At 41.5% G+C, this 22,397-nt stretch overlaps 2 protein-coding genes across 4 annotated transcripts; one reads left to right on the plus strand and one right to left on the minus strand.

Moving 5' to 3' along the window:
• Nucleotides 1-1,015: 1,015 nt before the first annotated feature.
• Nucleotides 1,016-14,404, minus strand: ehmt2 (euchromatic histone-lysine N-methyltransferase 2). Of its 3 annotated transcripts, none has more exons than XM_049601524.1 (28): nt 14,322-14,404; nt 12,560-12,629; nt 11,510-11,671; nt 11,061-11,338; nt 10,834-10,897; nt 10,638-10,720; nt 10,416-10,538; nt 10,184-10,249; nt 9,828-9,948; nt 9,097-9,180; nt 8,663-8,799; nt 8,393-8,536; nt 7,736-8,058; nt 7,421-7,648; nt 6,928-7,010; nt 6,662-6,768; nt 6,086-6,208; nt 5,891-5,992; nt 5,129-5,233; nt 4,772-4,944; nt 4,511-4,678; nt 4,163-4,307; nt 3,971-4,048; nt 3,629-3,744; nt 3,376-3,462; nt 3,203-3,281; nt 2,863-3,038; nt 1,016-2,768 (listed from the first exon to the last, which is right to left on the minus strand). In XM_049601524.1, the coding sequence occupies exons 1-28, from the start codon at nt 14,346-14,348 to the stop codon at nt 2,588-2,590; spliced, it is 3,633 nt and encodes a 1,210-aa protein (XP_049457481.1). In that variant the 5' UTR covers nt 14,349-14,404; the 3' UTR covers nt 1,016-2,587. The 3 variants fall into 3 exon arrangements, with proteins under 3 accessions (XP_049457481.1, XP_049457480.1, XP_049457482.1); XM_049601523.1 differs by having other exon boundaries at nt 9,097-9,183; XM_049601525.1 differs by having other exon boundaries at nt 1,017-2,768; nt 4,772-4,926; nt 9,097-9,183.
• A 29-nt stretch (nt 14,405-14,433) lies between these two features.
• LOC125904243 (zinc finger and BTB domain-containing protein 12-like) lies at nt 14,434-22,319 on the plus strand. The gene is made up of 5 exons (XM_049601527.1): nt 14,434-14,758; nt 16,318-16,526; nt 17,175-17,369; nt 17,483-17,689; nt 19,577-22,319. The coding sequence occupies exons 2-5, from the start codon at nt 16,323-16,325 to the stop codon at nt 20,687-20,689; spliced, it is 1,719 nt and encodes a 572-aa protein (XP_049457484.1). The 5' UTR covers nt 14,434-14,758; nt 16,318-16,322; the 3' UTR covers nt 20,690-22,319.
• Nucleotides 22,320-22,397: the final 78 nt, after the last annotated feature.

Raw genomic sequence — 22,397 nt, forward strand, 5'->3', positions numbered from 1 at the left:
AGACTTGAAGCAGCTTGAGTTTTTGATAATACCAAACTAGAATCTGCCACTTTGGGTGGTACCAATTAGTGAAAAGTATGACCCGGGCCCATGGACTGGACCCATAAAACACCATCACCACCAATTTCACATGATGTTTTCGACCATAACCAATGTAAGTTTCCACTAGTGCACCATATGTGTTACCTTTCCTATCTAAGTTGTACAGGATGTCTTTTTCTGGTTACATCACCCTGAGGCACGCCGTTCCATATAGTTTTTGCAATTTATCTAAATTTAAAGAAAAGTTGCTAATAGAACCAGTCAGCTCACACACTGTATTTCCATGTCAGCCCAACCCTTCACCTCCCCTGCACTACAATCCCCTACATCGCTCTCAAACTCACAACAAATTACCACCTGTTGACCACTCGTCAGAATACAGGTACAATAAATCAGAATATCATCTTTAAAAAGTGCTTTATTTAAAAGACTGACCCCAAAAAGACACTAAATATGTTGTATAGGTGTACATAGACCCTCCAATATTAACATAATTTCACCCAGAACTGCAAAATGTTGAAACTTTGTTTGTGACCTTGAATTAATAATGTTCCATTAAATGCATGAAGGTTTACTTTTAATGTATGATGCAGGAGGGTATTAGGACCAATAAAAACTGAAACATTACTATGCAATTTCTCCTAGGTTGACTGGACTACTATGCCAAGGATCTTTTAGAATGCAATTTATAATTTGTCATGCTTTTTTTTTTTTTTTTTACACATCTACATACATTTCTATATAACATGCTTGTATTTCATTCCTTTTCAAAGCCTGTCTACACCAAGGATGTTTTAGAATGTATATTTTATTGTTGCCATTTCATTACTATATTTCTACGTCATCTTCATTATCATCATCAGTTTTATTGTATTTTTTTTTTTTTACTTAGGTCTCACTTGACTTTCTGATTTAATAAAGTACATACATTTTAAAAAATTTAAGTAATATATACCTTAATGCCTCAGTAATTATTATCCATCAGTATAATATGCATAGGCATACATTTCGGGGGGATGCAGGGAGCAAGTCCCTCTTAATATTTAGAACATGTGCATTTGTCCACACCAATAAAACCATGAAAGTAGAAGAAACTTAAACTTTGACAAAAATTAAAGACATTTCCACCATGAATTGATGTAGAAAAAAACAAATTGGTGTGTAAAAAAAAATCACAAAAATGCAGATTAGGTGTTCAATGTCCCCCAAAGCCGTTTCACTGACATCAAAGGTCTAAATACTTCTTTCACAGCTGCCCATGTCTCTCAGGGGTCCCAGAGATTCCACTTTCACTGTGTAGTGTTTGTGGTAATCTGATGATTTACAAGTGCCTTAATAAAATGGTATGCATCATTAAAGCACAATATAAAGTGAAATGATTGGTGCTTTAAGGGGACACTGCCATTATGATCTTAATGTCCTTACCTATAGTGAGGCTCTGTGTTAAAATCCACCTTTATTATCTCAGCTTATCTTGCTCTTGCATGTAAATTACTTGTGCTTAATCAAGTTACCTAAATTTAGTAACGAATATGTCTATGATGAACAGTGTGTGGTAAAAGTGTCTCATGATTTAAAGACTTCCTGAAAGTAGCTCCTCATTTGATGAAAAAAATAAGTGTGATCATTAGGCTTGATATATGTATATGTGAGAAAAAGCTATTTATGACCGGAACTCTTTTTTCAGTGAACTAGAAGTCCCTGTCTGCAATTCAAAGAGACTTGTGGACACAGAATTATTGGCAGAGTGGGACATCTTCCTTTCACATCTCTCTCTGGTGTCACATTGTGGCTTGTAAATGCCCCCTGCTGATAATAACACAATAATACACTATCTTACAACAGTCTTAATGACAGCTCACCTCTCTTTGAAAACTTGACAACCTACATTCTTTATATAAAAATGACATAGGAGAAAGGGCAGGATTATGGGGTTACTTGTGATACTGTAAACCAGTGAGCACAGCTTTAAAACGAGAATGACACACTTAATAAGAGAGCCCAAAGATCATCTCATGGACTAATTTATTACACTAAATCTGATAAAGAAAACAGCGCGTATAAAAATAAAGAAAATAAAGCTAACAATCATTAAAACACAACACTGTCCCTCAGGTCCTTATTGAGTCCAGGATGGGCTAAGGGTTGACCCATTACTGTACTGTATCAAAAATGCATTGCGTTATTTAATTTGGCACAACAGAAAAAAATACATATGTATGACAGTAACATGATGGCAGACTCACTTCATGTGTCAAGGCAAACAAACATAGTGATGTACAGTAAACATACCATATGTACAGAAACCCAGGTTGTTGTGTTTTATGCCCACACAGTTAAAAAGTATGTTAAGGCCCATGCCCTCTACCAGAGGGGGAAATGATCAGCTTTAAGGTGGCCAGTCTGGGAGAAAAAAAAAAGGGTATTTCAAGTAGAAAAAACAGCACCATGCATCAAAATCAGAATCTTAAACATGATAAAACCCTCAAGGTGTCTTTCCATTGAAATCAATGATGTTAATCCAAAGGCCCCATGGTTAAGTGTTTTAAGAGTTTCCCAGCATCGTCATCCCGCAGTCTGCTCCCGATTCTGGACAAGCCTCCAGTCGAGCCAGTCGGCTCTGCTCCAAGGCGATGGCCTCGGCTGAGTGTTTGCATTTCTCTGATCCACACTGACAGGTGAAGTACTTGCTCTTAATGTCCCAGAAGCGGTCTCCATAGTCGAATCTAATGAAACAGACAAGACCAGCCAAGTTAAATAAAGGAGGTAAGTAAAGGAAAAGGCTCTGAGCAGGTAATCAGAAACGTCTCAGCTTCTCACCCCAGCTCTTGTCCGCTGAGAATGTCTCTGGAGCTGAAGAAGGCAATGCGGGGGAATCTCAGGTCCTGGTGCAGCATGAACACACGTACGGGGATGAGGTTTGGGTCGCACAGGTGGTTGATGAATCGGCTGATGTTGCCATAGTATCGGGCGTCTATACAATACACCTCTCCGTCCTTTACAGAAGACACAAGAGAAAAACATTGTTAGAGAAGTATTGCGATTCGATGGTAAGACAAGAAATCTGCCAAATGCTCTTTTCCATGTTGTCTGTCATAGGTGTCTCTTTTCTGCATTTTTTATACGGCAGAAACCAAAAACACATTTTAAAAAGGTTCACCTTGTTGTCCAGGTCAAACAGGTAGGAGTCATCTTCTCTAACATCTGCCTCTGCGTCAGAGATGAGCTCCCCGACATATCTGTGTGCACAGAGAAATGAAGCTTAATGTCTAACCTCTGACTTTTAAAATAAAAAACAATCTGTTGTGTGCTGAGTGGACAGTCCGCTCTTACTCGCAGATGAAGCTCCCCTGGGGAATATCCTGCAGAGCTCGAACTCCCCAGCCCATCTTCTCTGTCCTGTAGAGCTGAAGACGAACTCTGAGGGACAAAATGAAAATGATGAGGGTTTAACACCCCGACAGCTTTTTCCTGCCAGCTAATAACTTCACAAAGCAATTAAATTTAAGTGATAGGTTTGCTCATCAGTGATCATTACTAATAACTACTTGATAAATGTTAAGGGAGTTAAACTTAAAGTTCTCACTTGATGCCAGCCTGCACCACCCTGTTCTTGCATGTTCGGTAACAGGAACATGCCATGTTGCATTCAAATATGAGAGGAGGCTCAATTTTGTTGAATTCCTGGAGCAGCCGCTGGTCCTAGAAAAAAATTATACAACAGGTTGAGATTATTTTCACTCTTTTAGTTTCTCCTGTAACCAATGAATCCTCAAACCAAACCTCATTAAAGTTTCTGCTAATAGTTGCAGATTACGGAAATCGTTATTGATCTCGTGGGAAAACTTTAAAGGCTTTTGATTAAATCCTGCAGGTTTTTGAGCAGATCACTTTGATGACGTGGCTGCAAAACAACACTTGTATTTACCTTGTCATACCAGCAGCGGATACTGAGCTGTCCACAGAGGCAGTTACTAGAAGAGCAGTCATCAGTGCAGCTGCAGTGCTGAAGTAAAGATAATTCAAACAGCATGAGATGCAGTTTTCATTGCAGATGAAATAATTGTGTGTGAAACAGAGAGAATAATGAGTTTAAGCAACAGCCTGGTCAATATTCTACCTGTAAGTGTGTAATGTTGCGGTCTATGTTCATTGCTGATGTTTCACAGTTTTCTGAAACATATTTGTAGTCTGAAGGACAGCCCTCGTCGTCTACTGCGTTCACACAGGGGATCGGTACGTTCTCATAGCCCTGCGCAATGTCGCTGGAACAAAAAGGAAGGTGTGAAATCAAGAAGAAAAACAGCAAACAATCATAAGGAGAAATATTAGGTTAAAGACTCCTGTATATGATACAGAGTGCCCCAGGAATGAGCCCTAAAACCTGGAAATGAGTTTGCATTTTTGGACTCATGGTTCCCTATAAGACAGCTCCTTTAAACCATCATTAAGATAACACTACACCTACCTGCAGATGATTCTCTCAGTCCGAAGCATACGATTGGTTATTCCCCTTCTCAGTTTCCTGTTGATCTGGAGTGCCACCCACACCGGCGTGTCAGCCCGCGCGAGGCTAAGAGGCGTGTCTCCTTCCCTGTTCATGATGTCAATGTCTGCACCTCTGGACAGGAACAACCTGCAGGAGGAGAAATGTAAATATTTGCGAGTTAAAGCAAGGCATACATGTGAGTCGTACACTAAATAAAGCTCATAATTGACAATGACTCACGTAACACATTCCAAGTAACCCTCTCTGGCGGCGATGTGGAGCGGGGTGTCTCCGTGCATGTTAACCGAGCTGAGCGAACAGCCAGAGTTCAACACGAGCTCTGCGATGTCTACATTACCTGCATACGCTGCCCAGTGGAGACACACGTTCAGCTCCTGAAGGGAGGGAAAGGACTGTTTAAAGTATTAACCTGAAATATTTTCATACAACTACATCCATTTCGTCTCTGTCAACACTTGGTACAAGACAATAAAGCTGAGGGAAGTCGTGGAAAGCAGGCATATTCAGAGGAGCTGCTACAAATTTAGCAGAGACACATTTTTTATGTAACCTCAGTGTTAGCTAGTAGACACTTACCTTATCATTAATGGTGACATCAGCCCCCCTGTTAAGCAGCGCTTTGATCACCGCTACATGCTTGTGCTCTGCAGCCCAAATGATTGGGGTCCAGCCGCCGCTGTCCTGAAACAGACCAACAGGAAGAATCAGAGATAGGCACTGGCACTTTAATCAGTCACCTCCAGTGAGATGGATGTAATGCACAAACTGACATTTATCACAGACTTAAGGTTTTTTGATGATTTTAAAATACTGACACCGACACAGTTTACACATTTTTCTAATTGTTCAGGCCTCATTAATATCAGTAATATAAAGTAGCAGTTTGGCATTTAAGGTCAGGTTAAAGTTTGTAGAGACTTTGAAGACAGACTGACGATGTATACTTGCTAACAAGTTGTGCATCACTTTTATTGTCCAGTGGGTTTTCCCTGTCCTGGAAAATGGATCTTGGTATCTCCTCCTCCTCTTTAATAACCATAGAAACAGCAATAGTCTTATGTTCCACAGATTACTGAACTTTAAAAAGACCTCAAAGCTTTCTAAGGGAAATGGTTACTTAGGACCCTCTAGCTATAGCTACTTAAGGAATACTCAATTACTAATGGCAAACACTTAAAGACTAAAAGGTTTTTATTTTATACAACATCCTAAGTAAATCTTTAAGGGGATTTTATGCAACTATTTTTTCTAAGGCATCCTTACATAAAAAAATTGAGGGCAACCTTAGTCTAAGTGGTTTTATGCAACTAGGCATTGACATTCTGGCTCTATTTTTACCTGTGCGTTCACATCAACCTGCCCCGTTTCCAGAAGCAAGTTGACAATCTCCAGGTTTCCCAGCTTGGCTGCGTGGTGAAGTCCAGTATACCCATCCTCCTCCTAAAAACAAACAAGGACTGAAATTCATATCAACCAAACCCCTGAAACCTCTCATCTTTTTGTTTTTAATTTCAGCCACTATCAGACACTCACAGTATGATAGACACAGGCACCGTTCTGGACGAGGTAATGGGCCACCTCAATGTGATTGTTGATGATTGCTTCCAACAGAGGAGTCCTCAGGTCTTTGTCCTGGGCATCCACTTGAGCGCCAGCCTGTCAGTATACAGTCAAATAAAATCCTTAATGTAAGACACTTAATATAAGACCAGGAAAGACTAAATAAATACATAGAATAAAAAGTGCTTTGTTTTAAGTTGTATTTTGCTTTAAATAATTCACATTATTTTAAAAATGGACCAGCGGGGCGTCAGTGGCTTAGCGGGTAGAGCAGGCACCCCGTGCAGCGGCCCGGGTTCGACTCCAGCCTGTGGCCCTTTGCTGCATGTCGTTCCCTCTCTCTCTCCCCCCTTCACACTTACCTGTCCTATCAATTTAAGGCAAACGCCCCAAAATAAATCTGGACCAGCAATAACAGCTTTTTGGGCACTTTGGGAAACAGTATCAATTTTTCTTATAAGTCTTGATAACACCCACTTAACAGCATGTGTACTAATCAAAGAAAAGAAACCAACAAGACAGATTCTCATACTGGACTCAATTTTTCACCTGTATGAGTATGTAGCAGATTTCCATCAGACCTCTCTGAGCTGCGGCATGGAGAGCAGAGCGCCTGTTCTGAGAGTCTGGCTGGTATGTTGGATCTATGCCCTCCACTGTGACACAGACACACAAACAAACAAGCAAACACACTTTTACAATCTCAGAATGATCTTATTTTGGGATAAACAGCCAAGACAAAACGCCCAAATGCTCCACATTTCAAAAATGTTTACACTGATAACACTCGGAATGGAAAATGTGAGCCCACTCACTCAGCATGAGCAGTACTCTCTGCACCTCTCCTTGCTTGGCAGCAGGGTAAAGCTGGCGGGGGTGGAACCTCAGTTTCTTCCTCCTGGAAAAATCAAAAAGAACAATCACCAATTCAGTCTGAACTTGTCTGACGTCGTCACGTCTACTGAAAGCTACATGATTTCCCCTGGAACAGCACAAGCAGACAAAACTGGAAATATATTTTGTTTTGCCTGGAGAATTTCAGTGCAACCTGTAATTACCTGTGGCTGTGTGTTTGCAATAAACTGTTCTGAAAGCAGATTTTAGATTTAGATTTATTTGTTAAGTGTCCGCTGCTGCAGATCTAATGTTTTCAAATACAGCGAATTTCTACACAGCTAACAGAAAAATTTATGACTTGAGTCAAACTCAAGCCCAAGCCATGTGACTCAAGTCGACACCTCTGTTATCTAGTGCACTGTTCAATCCTTAAACTTACTGTGACTAAAAAAGTCAAATCTAAACTCCAACCTCTCAGTGTCCTGTGTAAGAATGGCCTTCTGCAGCGCCGCCCTGCTGGGCCCAGGTGGAAGTGCACTGGGACTGATGGGTTTCCCATTTGGCATACAGAGAGAAGGTCCCACACTGTCCACCCCCTCTTCAGCTGGGGGGACGTTGGCGACAGTCTGTGGGGGCTGGGGCTGCTGCTGCTGCTGCTCCACTGCCAGTGTTATCAAGCCATGGCTACGCATCCGGGCGCTGGAGGAGGCGGTGAAGGAGAGCAAGAATGTAAGTTTATCTATAGTCTAATGCAGCCAATATTTTTCTCAAATTATCCAGTCTTACCTGACAGGCCTTTCAGGCATCTTCCCGTCCTTCATCCCTCCTGTTGAGGCTGTGAGGGAGGGCGCCGTAGGGGCAGACGGCGGCAGAGACGGAGTGGTGGTAGAGGAGGCTGACATGGTGACGACAGTGGTTGCGGAGGCCGTGGCCGAGCTGAAGGAGGGGATCGTGACCTCCTGGGCCTCGGAGGCATCTTCGCCGCAGTGGGGACAGAAAAGCATGCCACCGCCGTTTGATCTACTGCGTCCGCCGCCAAGCACTGTCACACAACCCCGGTGGAAACGGTGAGCAATGCGCTGGTCTGGGCAGCATTCGAGAAACGTGCCCTGAAAAGGAAGAAGATGGTAGGATATTAGGAAGAGAAGCAGAGAAGAAAGCAGGTGATCGAAGAGAAGAAAGTAAAATATAGAGGAGGAGAACCAGGAAAGGAAAGCAGGATATCAAGGAAAAAGAAAGGAGGAAAGAAGCATATCGAAGAGGAAAAGAAAGTGAGATATTTAGGAGGAGAAAGAAGACAAAAATAGGATATCAAGAAGGTGAAACAGTGAAAGAAAGTAGGACATTAAAGAAGAGAAAGGGGAGAAGAATAAAGTAGGATATGAACGTTAAATATGCTATTTGTATTTGTAATTATGACAGTAGGCGGTTTAATCCCTTTACCGCTATGCAGAAGTATCCACACCCAGGACAGCAGTGGTGTTTGACCATGTGCGAGCGATGGACGTCACAAAGCACCATGAGGGGCACTCGACTCGACGGCCGCATGGTCTCTCCTTTAATGGTCCGATTGGTACAGGCCCTCAGCTGACAGACAGAGCAAGAGAGATGAGATTACACAGTCAGAGGTGTGGCTTGAAGGCAAGTTATTTGTGAGTTTTATAATCTACCACAGACCAACAGAGGCTGCTCTCCACATCTACAAAGACCAACCTCTCCATTGATGCTCTCAGTGGCCATACACTGTCTGCTGATACGCTGGCTGGTGCTGTCGACTCGAGGAGCCTCCATCCTGCAGCTGCACAGAGGAAGCTCCTCCAGCCGCTCTGTGTCTCCTGCATCGCTTCCTTCTGTACAGGGGGAGGAGACATTTGATCATTTATGTTATTTTATGGTTTTACAATAACTGTCCTTTAACACTGAAGGAGATAAACTTCTTATAGTTTTTAATACTAAATGTGTATTTATATTACAACTGAAATGATTAGTCAATTTATTGTTTGACAGAAAAATTATGTTTATTTTTTTGTCCCAAAATGTCTGCTTCTTAGGGAAACTGTGGCTTTGTTTCATGCTACCATGACTACAAAGAAAACGATTTTCAACTAACTCCGATTGCAAATGACATATATGTATCATAAACCTACCATGATGAGGAGAAAGTGTCAGACTGTCTGCAGCAGCGATGTCCAGAGCGCCCAGGGGAACCTCCGTGTATTCATTGGACCTTCCTGCTGAGAACAAGCCAAACGACAAACTATAAGATGTACATGCAGGAACCTTTTAACACTGAATCAAGTATTTGAAGTGAAAAAACTGTATTCACTCCCCTCAAATTAACATTAGAGGTATCTTTGGCAGCATTTACAGACTTGAGTGGTTGTGGACAGGTCTGTATCCAGTTTGCACATCTTTTTTACACAGAATGTGAGTGAACAACAATTTTACAGTACTTCCACAAGTTCTTAAACTCTTTATCCCTCCAGAGTCCCCCCAGACTTTATTGTAGCCTCCCTCACAAGTGCTTTTTTGGCACTCACATCCAGTTATTGACGACAGTCTGCTCCTATGTCGTATGAGATTTTTTATTTTTTTTAATGATTGTCCTAACACTGCTACAATATTCTTTGCCTTCTTTGTCTTCATGGTGTTGATTTTTGGTTGGAGTTTCCGGATATATGAGGATTTAAACTCTGTCACTTCTCACACCTTGATTAGACACAGGTGATCTCCATTCAGCTTGTGTGGCCACAACTGGCTGCACCAATGACAATTTGGGTGGCTAACAGTAAAGGTGAAACACTTGCACAATGCATTTTACAATGTACTGTACTGTGTTTTTTCTTTTTTTAGAAAATCCACAGGTAATGTCACTCACCTCCCACTGTCTCCACCACATCAGCTGTGTTTCTCTCTCTGTCCTGGTCTGAAGGCGGCCATGAAGACTCCTCGCTTTCATTTCTACTCTTGACAGCTCTCGGTGTCTCAGACTCTGAACCCTGCAAGAGAGAAATTCTGTCTGAATATAAAAATATGACGTGTGACATAGCAAGTTTTAGCAAACAGTCTTCTTAGTCATGTGTCAGCACAATCTTTATCCTCCATGTATGTAAATATGACCCAACTACAAGTTTATGCTTTGAGCTAAAGATGGTTGTAAGACAAATTAAGAAATTATGCAGCTATGACTAGATAAGAAAGTAATTATCAAGCTGATAAAATAGAATCACTCACATGATCTGACATGTCCACTGACCCCTCTGTGTCTTTAGTGTGCTGCCTTAATTCTGCATCTTCAAACTATAAAAAGGAATTCAGCAGAAGAAAAACTATGACCATTCTGTTTGTTTCATAAAAATAATGTAGCACACACACACATGCTGCAACATTATCCTCAATAATATGTGCATTTGTGGACAATGAGGGAGCATTTTTAGTGGACAATAATTAAAACTAAGTCTCACACCTTTTCTGAATCTCGCGTGGACGGACTTGAAATCTCACTTTTCTCTGCTACCTCCTCCTCCGACTTCCTCACACCACTGTTGCTCTTCTCTGGCGCAGTCTTTTTATGGGATAATGTTTCTTCCTGAGTTTTAAAAGAAATCAGAAAAGACACAACATTAAGAACTTAAACCTTACCTTGATGTGATGTGTACATTTCATACCGGTAAAAACATAACTTTACCATAGTTTGAGCATTTTCTGGAACGTTCTCAGACTTCTCTGGTGTGCCGTTAGATGAATGACCCAGTTTTCTCCTTTTTGCGACTATCAGAAACATGAGCATAAACCAAGACAATGAGTCTTCCTTACAGAAGACACTAACTGACAAATATTTATTCATAGGGATTAGATTATTTTACACTGGTAAACATTCTCACCAGTCTCAGAGTCTGAGGATCCTGAGGGTGTCACTGACGCAACAGGTCGCTCAACATGGCTCATCTGTGAATCAAAAACAGACAGTGACTCAACTGGTCATGATAAGGTTGCAGCAAACACATTTTCAAGAGTGTCAGATCAAGAATCAAAAGATACTGGGTGATGCAATGTGTAGTACCAGATGCTGGTACACATTTGACGCTAACTATTTGCTAGACAGGCTCACCTGCCCTGGTGGAGGCCTGTTCATGGTCTTGCGGGCCCGATGAATCTTGGGTGGGCCAGGGGAGACAGACGGAGATGAGGAAGCTGTGGCAGAGGACGAAGAAGAGGAAGAGGAGGAAGAGGAAGAAGAGGAGGAGGAAGGAGCAGGTGCCAGGACGGATTTACTACTGCCAGGTCCGGAAACACTCATCTTTGCTCGGCCAGGGGACAATGTTGAAGATGTAGAAGGAGATGACAACGGAGAGGGGGCCGTCGATGAAATGGACTTTGCTGCGTGACCTGAAAGAGGGAGGTAAAAACAATGAATGTGAAGTGCTTGATAAATCCTCTAAAAGCTTATTATTAAATTAGTGTCACATTAAGTCGAGCAAGCATTTTTTCTGAGAGCTTTGAGACAAATCAAAATGAGTTAACTCTAACTCATGAAAGCTGACTGGATTCCAGTCTTACCTGCAGCAGGTTTGTTTGGGGAGGCGGCAGGTGACCATTTATCTCCCTCCTCTCCAGCTCTAGACGTGTCTTTCCCAGGCTGCTGAGATAACAACAGTGATGACATACCACCCATAGGCTCTGTCTTCTTGGCAACAGCAGCTGCGGTGGAGGCTGCATTATCTGGAAAAGTTTTGAGTTCTCTGTGAGTTTTTTTTTACAAGTAGAACTAACAAAACCACACAAAAAGTCACAAGTTTGCTAAGTTCCAAAAATATAACTGTACACCTCTGAATTTAAGTTTCTCTGTTTCACAGAACTGAGACTAGCTTCATTTCCTTGTTAACTCACTGTAGAATGCACTTCATTCAAACGCTGCCTGTTCCACCAGTCGAGACTGTACTCTGATGGCGCGTGCTGTGCACTACAATAGATCGCCCCAAAATGGCATCTTTGTATCGGTTTAACAGAAAGAGGCACGTCTGTATTTTAGATGGTATTGTAATTGATGCTGCCCAAGCCTTATTTGTATATATCTCGCTCTAGACTTGGGATGACCCAGATGCTTCAAAGCTTTGATTGTTGATGTGGTTATCATTTACTGTGAATGTCACTAGCAGTCAAGCACTACTGAAACCGGGACAGTTCAACCACATGTGATAGGATTAAAGCTCCATTAGCAAGATGTCGAAAACATCAAATGTCTGAAATGGTTTCAGAATTTGCAAAGATGACCCCCAAAAGTTGAGTGCCAAAGACACCAAAGGAAACGCTACTGTATGTCACAAATCTACAACAAGCTTGGCAAATCGCCTGAAAACTCTACGTAACAGCTTAGCTTTCTTGCAAAGTATTCTGTTGTTGTTCCAGCTATTATGGCTTATGTTATTGCAACATGCAGGCTAACAAAGTTGCTAATTACCAACTTATTTAGGTGCATCGACTGATGTTGTTTTCTCTTATTTACCACTGCACCCACCTCACCCAAAGCTTTGGTTAATCACTATTATTTATCAATGAAGCTGTGATGTCCAAAAGCTGGCATTCGGGACAGACCTACAGTAGACATACCTTCCTTTACTTGACTTGGTCCAGATAATGACTCTGCTGGTGTTTTTGAGTCATTTCTTTCAGGAGGCTCCTGGCAGAGAAACAAAAAATATCATGTCAGAAAATCTTAATCTGTGAGTGCTGGATTTCATAATCCACTGCAGTTCTCATTATTACAGTTAGAGCAGCTACAAAAATGTGCCAATAACTTAGCGGTAGTTGGAGTTGTGTAATGATGTACACACAGTAGCATTACATTTCAAAACTGCTGTGTTTTTGACAATTAATCGTAAAATGCAGAAGCACTTCCGAGGCACACTGTGGCTTAAATGTGCATTCACTAACTTGTGCTACCCCAGGCAGTGTCTTTGTGTAATAACAGGTAAGAGAGAGACAGATATATTGGCTTTCCTGTTTTAGTGCTGCACAATTAATCAAAATACCAAAATTGTGATATGGCCAATTGCAACGTCCAAAATGCAAGAGCTGCAATTTTTTGATAAAGGTAAAATGTGTCACAACATAACACTATAAATTAAGGACTGTGGTGCTACAGATACATGCCGACCTACAAATCATATGCCAGACGTAAGGGAACTACTACATTTTTATTTTATTTTTGCCCGGTGAGAATAAAATGCAAAATTATTGAAATATCTACTTTGCTTTTTTGGTGTGTTTTTTTTGCATGTCGTGCATCTCTATTTTCTTTGTTAGCGGCTTGTCAAGAAGTAATGCAACCTTATGTAAAACATAACATAAATCTCAAACTGAAGCTGTGCACTGATTCTACAACAGAACTCTCTGGTTGTACATTAACATACCAGTAATTAACAAGTACGTTAAGTATATTTTGCACATGCTGCTAGTGAAAACACAACTCCCAGGAAACAAATTTAAAACTAAGTTAGTGATTCAGGTTTTAGTTTCAGCGTCATTACCAGTGAATGCCATATATCACCGTACAAAACATGATTTGTGATTTCTTTTTCCAGTGTAAATCTGCAAGATTAACAACACACTCAAGATGCATCTGTGTGGTGTTTCATGAGACTAAATGTAGTCACCAGAGACACACAAGTAATTTTGAGTCAATAAAAGTCAGTTGAATCAGCATCCCTTTTGTCACATCTGTTGGTGAGTTTATAACCACCAAAATTCAGTGTTTAGTGCATCTATATGTGACTGATTCTCCTTTCCAGAATAAACCTTTAAACCAATGGCTGATCTTCTTTGTTGTTACGTCAAGTGCCGCCATCAGTCAATCAGCCCATTCATGCCTTTTTGCACAATTCAAATCAACAATAGTCCGTAACTTTTGGAGAGAATATAACATAAGGGTTCACAACTTAGCTGCTCATAACCCCCCTTTTTGATGAGACCACCCCATTAGTTCAATGCTGTGCAAAATCAGTTTTCAGAACATTAGCTTTAAAAACCAGTTTAAACTGAGCTTACAGCATACACAACACAATACAAATGCAGCTAATGTCACCAAGCAACACAAAACAATTGGTTTTTGGTTTGGTAAAGAACAAGGAATTGAGAAAATAAGCAAAACATCAATAACTAAAGCAATATTAGCTATCAACACAAAACTGTTACAGGCTAGCATGGCTAGCATTGTAGCAGAGGCTGCAACAAAGAGCTCTTATAACCGACAAATAAAGATATTTTGCACTGTGGCAGACTGTAGCTTTAGTGGCGTGTTTTTGATACGTGGGCTAATGCGTTTTAAAGTGTTAAAACAGATGTAAATTTCGTGTTGCAGAGGGTTTGCTACCTTCGTCGTTGTCTCGGATGCCGACATGTTCCGCGGATGCGCATCAGTGTATATAAACGTGCCGCGTCACAGCTTGAAGCCCCGCCCCCTGTGAGCGTTGATTTGAAAACAACTGATCAGAAGTCAGCGTGCGTACTCTGGTTTTACGACTGACCGCGAGGGAAAGCCTCCCACAGAAACCGACTCAAAGTCAGTTTGGTGGCGACAGACCACCGTTTTGTGTTTACTGTCACGAGATGCGCTTCCTCCAGAAAGAGGCCAAAAGTAAACAGAAATCGAGGTAGTAAGGATGGCTAATGGCAGCAGGCATGAGGAAACACAGCCAGCTAACGTCTACTAACATCACCTGAATCAACTGTTAGTCAGCTGTCCTGTCGAAACAAACCCACATTTGTGTTTTTTTAAAGCCCAGGACACTTTCAACAAAAGGGAAAGGGGTGAGTGACGGCAAAGTTTGACGGTAACTAGGCAGCTTTTGTTTGTTAATGTGGTTGGTCACGAGCAGATACTAGCAAGCTAACTAAAAGCTAACGCTAGCTAACGTTCAGTCACATTAGGCCAGAGGTAAAGGACGAAAACCACTGTGTTGTGATGTGTTTTAACCTCTTAACGGCAGTCGACGAACATGAAATAGCCTCGTTTTATGATAGACTTCACTACTCTTAATTAAAACGCAATCAATGCTGAGTCTTTGTAGCTTTCCTTATGCTAACATAGGTTAGCTAACTTTTCAACGTCCCTCGAGTCAAAACTCGTCGACGAAATGTCCATATAGTGATGTGAAACTGGACACCATCTACCTGTACTGTATTGAATTACATTACCACCACATGAAGTGAGTAATAGATTCGTGGTGCAGCTTAAATTTTGCTTTTAAAGCTGGATTAAAATGCTCTGAATTTGGGTTTATTCTTTACTGTTCAGTCTGAATAAATGTTCTGTGACTGGTTATGTTTACTTGATTCATTATATCGTTATTCATTACATGACCATGTTACTCACAAAGCTGCACGTGTAGGTGTAGTTTGCCCATTTAAAAACATAATGTATTTAATATGAATGAAAATATGCTAAATGTCCCACTTTGTTTTGCAACTACAGCACAGCAATTTCCCTTAAGTTAAATTAAATTATCTCTTTTTATGATCACTTCATTACTATTATTGAGACATCATCAGTCATCAGTTAGTTTCTAATATTTGATGTGAGCCAGCTAGATGATTTATTAGTATTTGGGATGTGTACTGCAGGTAAGGATAGGATGCTACCGAAGGGCTGCAACAAACATTTATTTTCAATATACAGTAGATAACTCTGACAGTTATCTTCTCAGTTACTCGATTTGTCCTAAAATTTCATAAGATAGTGAAACATGTACATCACGATTTCAGAGAGCCCAAAGTGACATTTTTAGATTTCCTCAAATGTATGACCAACAGTCCAAAACCCAAAGATATTAGGTTTACTATCATATGTGATGAAATAATGTTGCTTATCCTCACATTTGAGAAGGGGAAATGATTGATTACCAAATAGATTGGCTAATATCTGTGTCAATTGACTAATCATTTCACCTTTGTTATTTATTCAAAAGGCTGATGTCAGACAGACATTTATGTTATTCAGAGTGACCAACAATTTAAATATATGCATGTATGAAACTCTAGTTCTCTCCAAAGAAACAATCCTTTAAGTGCCAGATTTCACATAGGAAGAAAAACTAGCTTATAGTCATGCTATATACTCTGAGCATTTGACTCTTTACAGTCCAAACATATATGCTGTCTGACTGCATTCCAGGTTCTGCTACAGTGCAATCTTGAGTTCATGTGGGGCTACGCAGGAACATGAGCCGTCTTAGGTCTCAGTGTTTTTCAGATCACGTGGCCATAATGTACCTTGTATTGAACACTCTGAGTGTCTGCTTTTTTAATCTGTAATTTGAAAGATTTAAAGATTAACTTGTGATAACTACGCCTTTTTTCCCCCTCTTCAGAAAAGATGGAGATGCTGTGTTTTCGGTTACCGGGGCACGGGGACACTACCCTGAAGCACCTGAATTCACTGAGGTCTCGTCAGCATTTCTGTGACATCACCATTGTGGCCAGTAACAACCAGACTTTCAGGGGGCATAAGGTGGTGCTGGCAGCCTGCTCGCCCTTCTTAAGGGACCAGTTCCTCCTCAACCCTTCCCCCAAGCTTCAGGTACACAAATGTCAATGCACACAATGTCGCACTAGGCTCGTTCGAGATGAGCCAGACATGCACAGATTTGATCACCGGTTTGTGTCGGACTTCACCCAGATTTGCTCTGACATCATACAGAAATGGACAGCGATAATCTCGGGAGAGCGAGGCAGAGTTGTCTTGTTTTTTTTTACTCTGAAAATATTAACCTTACAGTCAGACACAATTTATTTAGCCTCTGTAGTTGAAGGGACAGGTCTGCTCTGCAGCAGCAAATTGATATGATGCTGATTTACATGAGAATTCATGTCAAATGGAGATTGAGCCATGAACATAAATCACAGATTGCCTGTAAAGCATTTTAATAAATCAGTCTGTTACAATTAAAACGAGTGGAGACTGAAAACAAACTGGTTTTTAATAAATTTACATCATATCGGACAGGATGTGAATGTTTCTGTGACTTCCTGTACGGACTAAAGGCTGCTGGAAACTCTCAGGAAACTGTCCAACTTCACCGCAGCTTGCACCGCCCCCTGCTGTAGCCGCCTGCTCTCGTCCACTTTCCAGGCGAGGCGCAGTTCATCTCGAACGAGCCTAACATCGACTTTGTCATCATGCCTTAACAGTGCTTCTGTATGTTATTTATTTCACGTGTTTACCCAGGTGTCGATGCTGTACAGCTCCTCAGTGGTGTGTGATCTCCTTCAGTCTTGTTACACTGGCGTCCTGCAGTTTAACCCAGAGGAGATTGTCAACTACCTGACCGCTGCCAGCTACTTACAGATGGAGCATATTGTGGAGCGCTGTCGAGGAGCATTGAAGAAGTATGTGCAGCTGAAAAGCCCCAGTCCACCAAAGGTCAGTAATCCATAAAAATAATATTCATTCTAGTTTTTACATGTTTTGTGCAGTGATGAAAAAATATTTGTTTTCAATCTCATAATGTATACTTTGTCCTTACCTTCCTGTAGATGACTTCAGAGGAGAGCCAGCCTCGGCCGTTGATTGTCAGCGCAAGCGTTTATTCTGGTGCGTCTCCTCCCACCAGCCGACCCTCCCCTGGGCACCCACACAGTCCTGCAGTTCGCTCGGTGGAGGAGAACAGTGGCGACATGTCTGCCCAGGGTAGCAGTCAACACCACGATGGCAGTCCGATACTGGATGAGCCGTACATTAAGGTTTGTGTGTGTGTGTGTGTGTGTGTGTGTGTGTGTGTGTGTGTGTTAAAGATCAGGGACCCTTTTAATCTACATTTAATTTATAAATCTACAGTGTTCATGTCATAATGATAATAACTTATATAGTGTTTTAAGCCAAAACAGTAAAAATTTGATTAAAAATTTAGAAGTATAACAGTATGCATAGTACAAAGAGCATATAAAAATAAAACCGGAACAGCATGAAAATGGCTTTTGGATGGAAGTGAGTACACTGATTCATTTAATTGATATTGTTCAGTTAAAATGTTATGTCACCTTTTAGCCTACAAGGGGAAAGTATTAAGCCCCTTTTGCAGTGCCTGTTCAAAGTGGGAGTAACACGCTGTTATGCTGCTACAGGGAGTTAAATTGCTGAATCAGTGTGTGTATAAACAACAGCTGGCAGGAAGGGTGTGACATTTGGCATGTTATATGTGTGACCCACCGCGGGAAATGTAAAAAGCAGTTGTTAGCAGTTAGCGACTAACTCAAAGAAGAAAAACAGCGTTTGAAAATGTCCACAAATTGGGAAAACAATGAGATTCGGTTTAGCTCAGTTTGGTTCAGTTGTTGCCATGTTATGCTATTGCTATTGTTTAGACAGCGCTGCCGACGCATGTGTTATATGTCACGTGAGAGGCTGATGCTGTTGGTTTGGTTCTGCTATTGGAAATCATTCACTGGAGCAGAATGATGCCACTGTTGTTGGGTTCTGTGCAAAGGAGGCATAAAGAAGGGACTTTGTAGCTGCCCTATAAAGATACACAAAAGTTTCCCCAACCAGCTTTTAGTTGGTCACTGGTGTGAATTGCCACACTGGTGTTCTGTCGGTCCTGTTGAGATGTTTTCAAAGCAACAAATGTTAGCAAGTGAGAAAGACCTCCCTGTTCCTGCCTACAGAGGCAGAGGATGGATTAATGAAAAGTTGAAGAAGCACAGGATCAACACAGAAGAGAGGTTTTCAGGGACCATCTGTGTTCATTGCCTGTGTCTGTTTTTGAAAGTTCACAGTAGAACACCAGTATAAACACAACTCCTGCCAGCTCATTTCATGACACTTGTAGTCCCGAAACAGTTAATCAATCAAAACAAATTAATTACCAACAATTTTAGTAGCTGTAGAAAGTGATTTGTCAAGACAATGCTGTTGATACAGCCAATACTGGTTTTAACTTTTCAAATGTGAGGCTTTGCTGTTTCTCTGTTTTGTAAGTTAAAAGGTGCTATTGTGATACAGTAGCCTTCCTCCATCCATTGCATCAGCTTCACCATACAGCTGTTGCTTGAAGCACAAGTGGTTGCCAGTTCTTTGCACAACCTGCAGATTTCATCTTTGAGTGCACAGACTCAATCATGTCAAGTGATAAATGTTTTGTGGTAGTGTAATGAATTCATTTTTCAACATGTAGCTATGCATGAGCTCTAGATTGAGGTTACTTTGTGCGGTGGTGTTTGAAGAATCATGTAACATATTCTAATGTTATGATAATCTTAAGACCTGGGTTGGAAATTAACTTTATTGTCCACCTGCCACTCTGGCTGGTGAACAGATGATCATTGTTTTTTGGCTGGTGGTGAGTGAAGAAAATCCAGCAGCCACTTGCTCATTTTACCAGCATTTGGCTGGTGCTAATGTCCATCTGTGTTAGCTAGCTTTAGGTAACAAAAGTGGTAACCAAACGTCAGACATCTTACATGTAAACAAAACATTCATCTTGGACAAGGCAAAGTTATGATTAATTCACAATCATAATACATACATAAAATGTTAGCAATAAAAACTTTAATCTCTGGACAGAGCAAGCAATTTTTATAGACCCAATAAATCTTTTACAGCACTTCACACTTTTCTCATTTCTGTTCCAGCTCAACACATCGGACGATGAACAGGCCAGAGAGGACTACGAAATGATCAGAATGTTTGAAGAGGAGGAGAGAAGACACAAAGAGGAGGAGAGAAGACACAAAGAGGATGAGAGAGGAGCTCCCTCTGATGGACCTCAAGAGTTGTGCTATCCAGAGACAGAAGGTGTTGTGATTGGAGAAGGCGGTGAATATGACCTGAATCCAACAGAAGAAGGTCTCAGTACAGGAGGACTTTCAGTGGAGGGGCTGCGTGCTTTCAGACGCAGGTCTGACCCTAAGATTGGCCAGGGCAGAGGGAGAGGCAGGGGGCGGGGTTTTAAGAGGAGAAGGTGGGTGTCATCACAGGAGAAAAGACCTCTAGGCATGGCTCACCACCAGGATTTGTGGTACCTATCAACACCAGGGATGGGAGGGAATTTCGGCTTGGACTACAGCCAAGAAGGGCTTAAGACAGGAAGTTACGTCTCAGTTGAGCTCCCGCAGTTAGACTTCAGCATGGGTGATGCTCAGGGAGAAAAGGTCTCACCACTGGCTGCCAACAGTTTGACCCAGTACGCCCTGGAGGAGTCTAGTCCTGGTGAGGGGAGTTCAGGGCTGACAACTGTTGGTACAAACGAGGGAGGGGATGAGTCCGTCGCCGTGGTGGGATCCACCTCCAGTGTAGCCGGGCCTGTAATCTGTGAGCACTGTGGCATGACGTTCCCCTCAGCCCACTCCCTCGCCATCCACTCCCGCTCCACTCACCTACTGTACGCCTGCCCCTGCTGCGGCAAACACTTCCACCACTCCGCCAACCTCACCCGACACATGGCCGTGCACCGAGGCGCCGGCAAAACCCACCAGTGCCCTCTGTGCTACAAGACTTTCACTCAAAAGTCCACACTGATAGACCACATGAACCTCCACAGTGGTGAGCGACCGCACCGCTGCGCATACTGCCACGCCCGCTTTGCCCACAAGCCCGCCTTACGACGCCACCTGAAGGAGCAACACGGAAAAACCACGGGGCAGAACTCCCTGCATGAGCAGGAGGAAAGGGAGAGAGCCGGAGGAAGAATAAGGGAGGAAGAGCAAGAATGCCTCGTTACTGAACAGGTGTCACAGACCGTTTAGAGACAGTCAAGTGTCTGAGCATCTTTGCAGAGAGAGGAGTGTGATGAGTCCAGTGGGAGGTCAGTCAGTGGGGTCACATTCCTCATGCAGATAGTAAGCGTTAAGTGCCGGAAACTGGCTGCGAGGCCTTTAAAATGTCAGACTGTGAAAACAAAAACCCTTTTAAATAAAATGTGTTTCAAATTTGCATTTCATTTGAATAAGTAATGGACGTGGGTAAAAATGACCAAGACTGTCCTCCATCCTCCCGTGGTAAGACAAGAGGCCTTTTTCACAGCAGACATTTTGACTTGTTACAGTAAGAATAACACATTTTATCGATATCATTAATGATGGCTCCATAGAAACAGATTGAGAGTAAACATAGCAGGATGGTCAGAGAGGCAGCCATTGTTGTGTACTGTCATTGCAACAGTTGCAACCAACTTGCAGTAAGTTGCAAACTCACTGAGATGAGGTTTTGCAGCAACGACCAAACAAACAGTGGAGTAGCAATGTTATGTTTTTAAATACGCAATCCATAACTTTTAAAGTATTGCCTTAACTGTTATTTATCTTTATTTTAATGCTTTTAATTGCATTCAGCTGTCATTATGTATGGCTGTGGAAATTAGTAACCTCTGTACAAACAATTCATTACATTTCTGCAAACTGTGATCACTGTAAAATCACTAATCATTTTTAACGTCAGAAGGATGATCGATATGCTGAAACTGACTTAACAAGGTGTTTCAAAATATCATTAACAAAGAGATGACAGCAAAATGTAGGCCTAATTTAAAAGGAACGATGAAATGAATTGATCCTTAATACATATACCAATGTTTTTCCATGTCCCATAAATAGGATCTCTTGAATTACACTTAATCTCATCCTATCACATCACCTGCAGCTATCTCAGCTAGAAGTTTGTGTACACTGGTCTGAAGATTGCGTGAGGTGTGCATTTTCACCGCCTTTTCTTCTTTTATAAATACCAGTTTATGTGTGAGGAAAAGTGCACACAAGGTTTTTGTGCGTACACATTGTTTAAGTGTCTGGCCTCAGGACCCTGAAACTGAAGCAGTGAAATGGAACTATCATTAATTTTTTATTATTTCTACCTGTCACTTTTCCTGCTGTGACATGTCAAAATGTCCTCGGTGACAAAAGCATATTGGATTTCACGTGTCTTAAAATCTCATTTCAGTCTCATTAGTTTGAACTGTAAACTTGAATATATGGAACGTTCAGTGCGACGACTGGCCAGTTCACAGAAAAGATGTAAATGAGTGTAAATAAAAGAATATGAAAGTCTCCTCTTAGTTACATGAAAACAGTCAACTGTATAGTATACTGATGGTAGTAGTGTTGTCTTCACACTGAGCCTGAGCGGCATCTCTCTCTCTCTCCCTCGTTAGTTTTGTTAGAGGTGCTGTTCTTTCAAACTTTTGAAGATCTAATACAACTTATTCCTCTGTTGAAAAACGTTTAGCTGATACATTTTGAAAGTGGGATTTCTAAGGATTCATGGTTACTTTACTCTGGCTTTTGTGTGATCGAAGGCTCTTCAAGTGTTGGGAAGGGCAAAATTGGTCTCAGGTCATCTGTGCCTTTCTGTTAATAAACATATAATAACACACACCCAATAAAATGTGCCGTAGGTCTTCTTTGTTGTTCAGTAGTTTCCACTTTGTGTCTAGTTGATGTAAGGCTCATGGAAATATCA

This window comes from Epinephelus fuscoguttatus, linkage group LG17 (assembly GCF_011397635.1).
Source record: "Epinephelus fuscoguttatus linkage group LG17, E.fuscoguttatus.final_Chr_v1".
Taxonomy (NCBI): Eukaryota; Metazoa; Chordata; class Actinopteri; order Perciformes; family Serranidae; genus Epinephelus; species Epinephelus fuscoguttatus.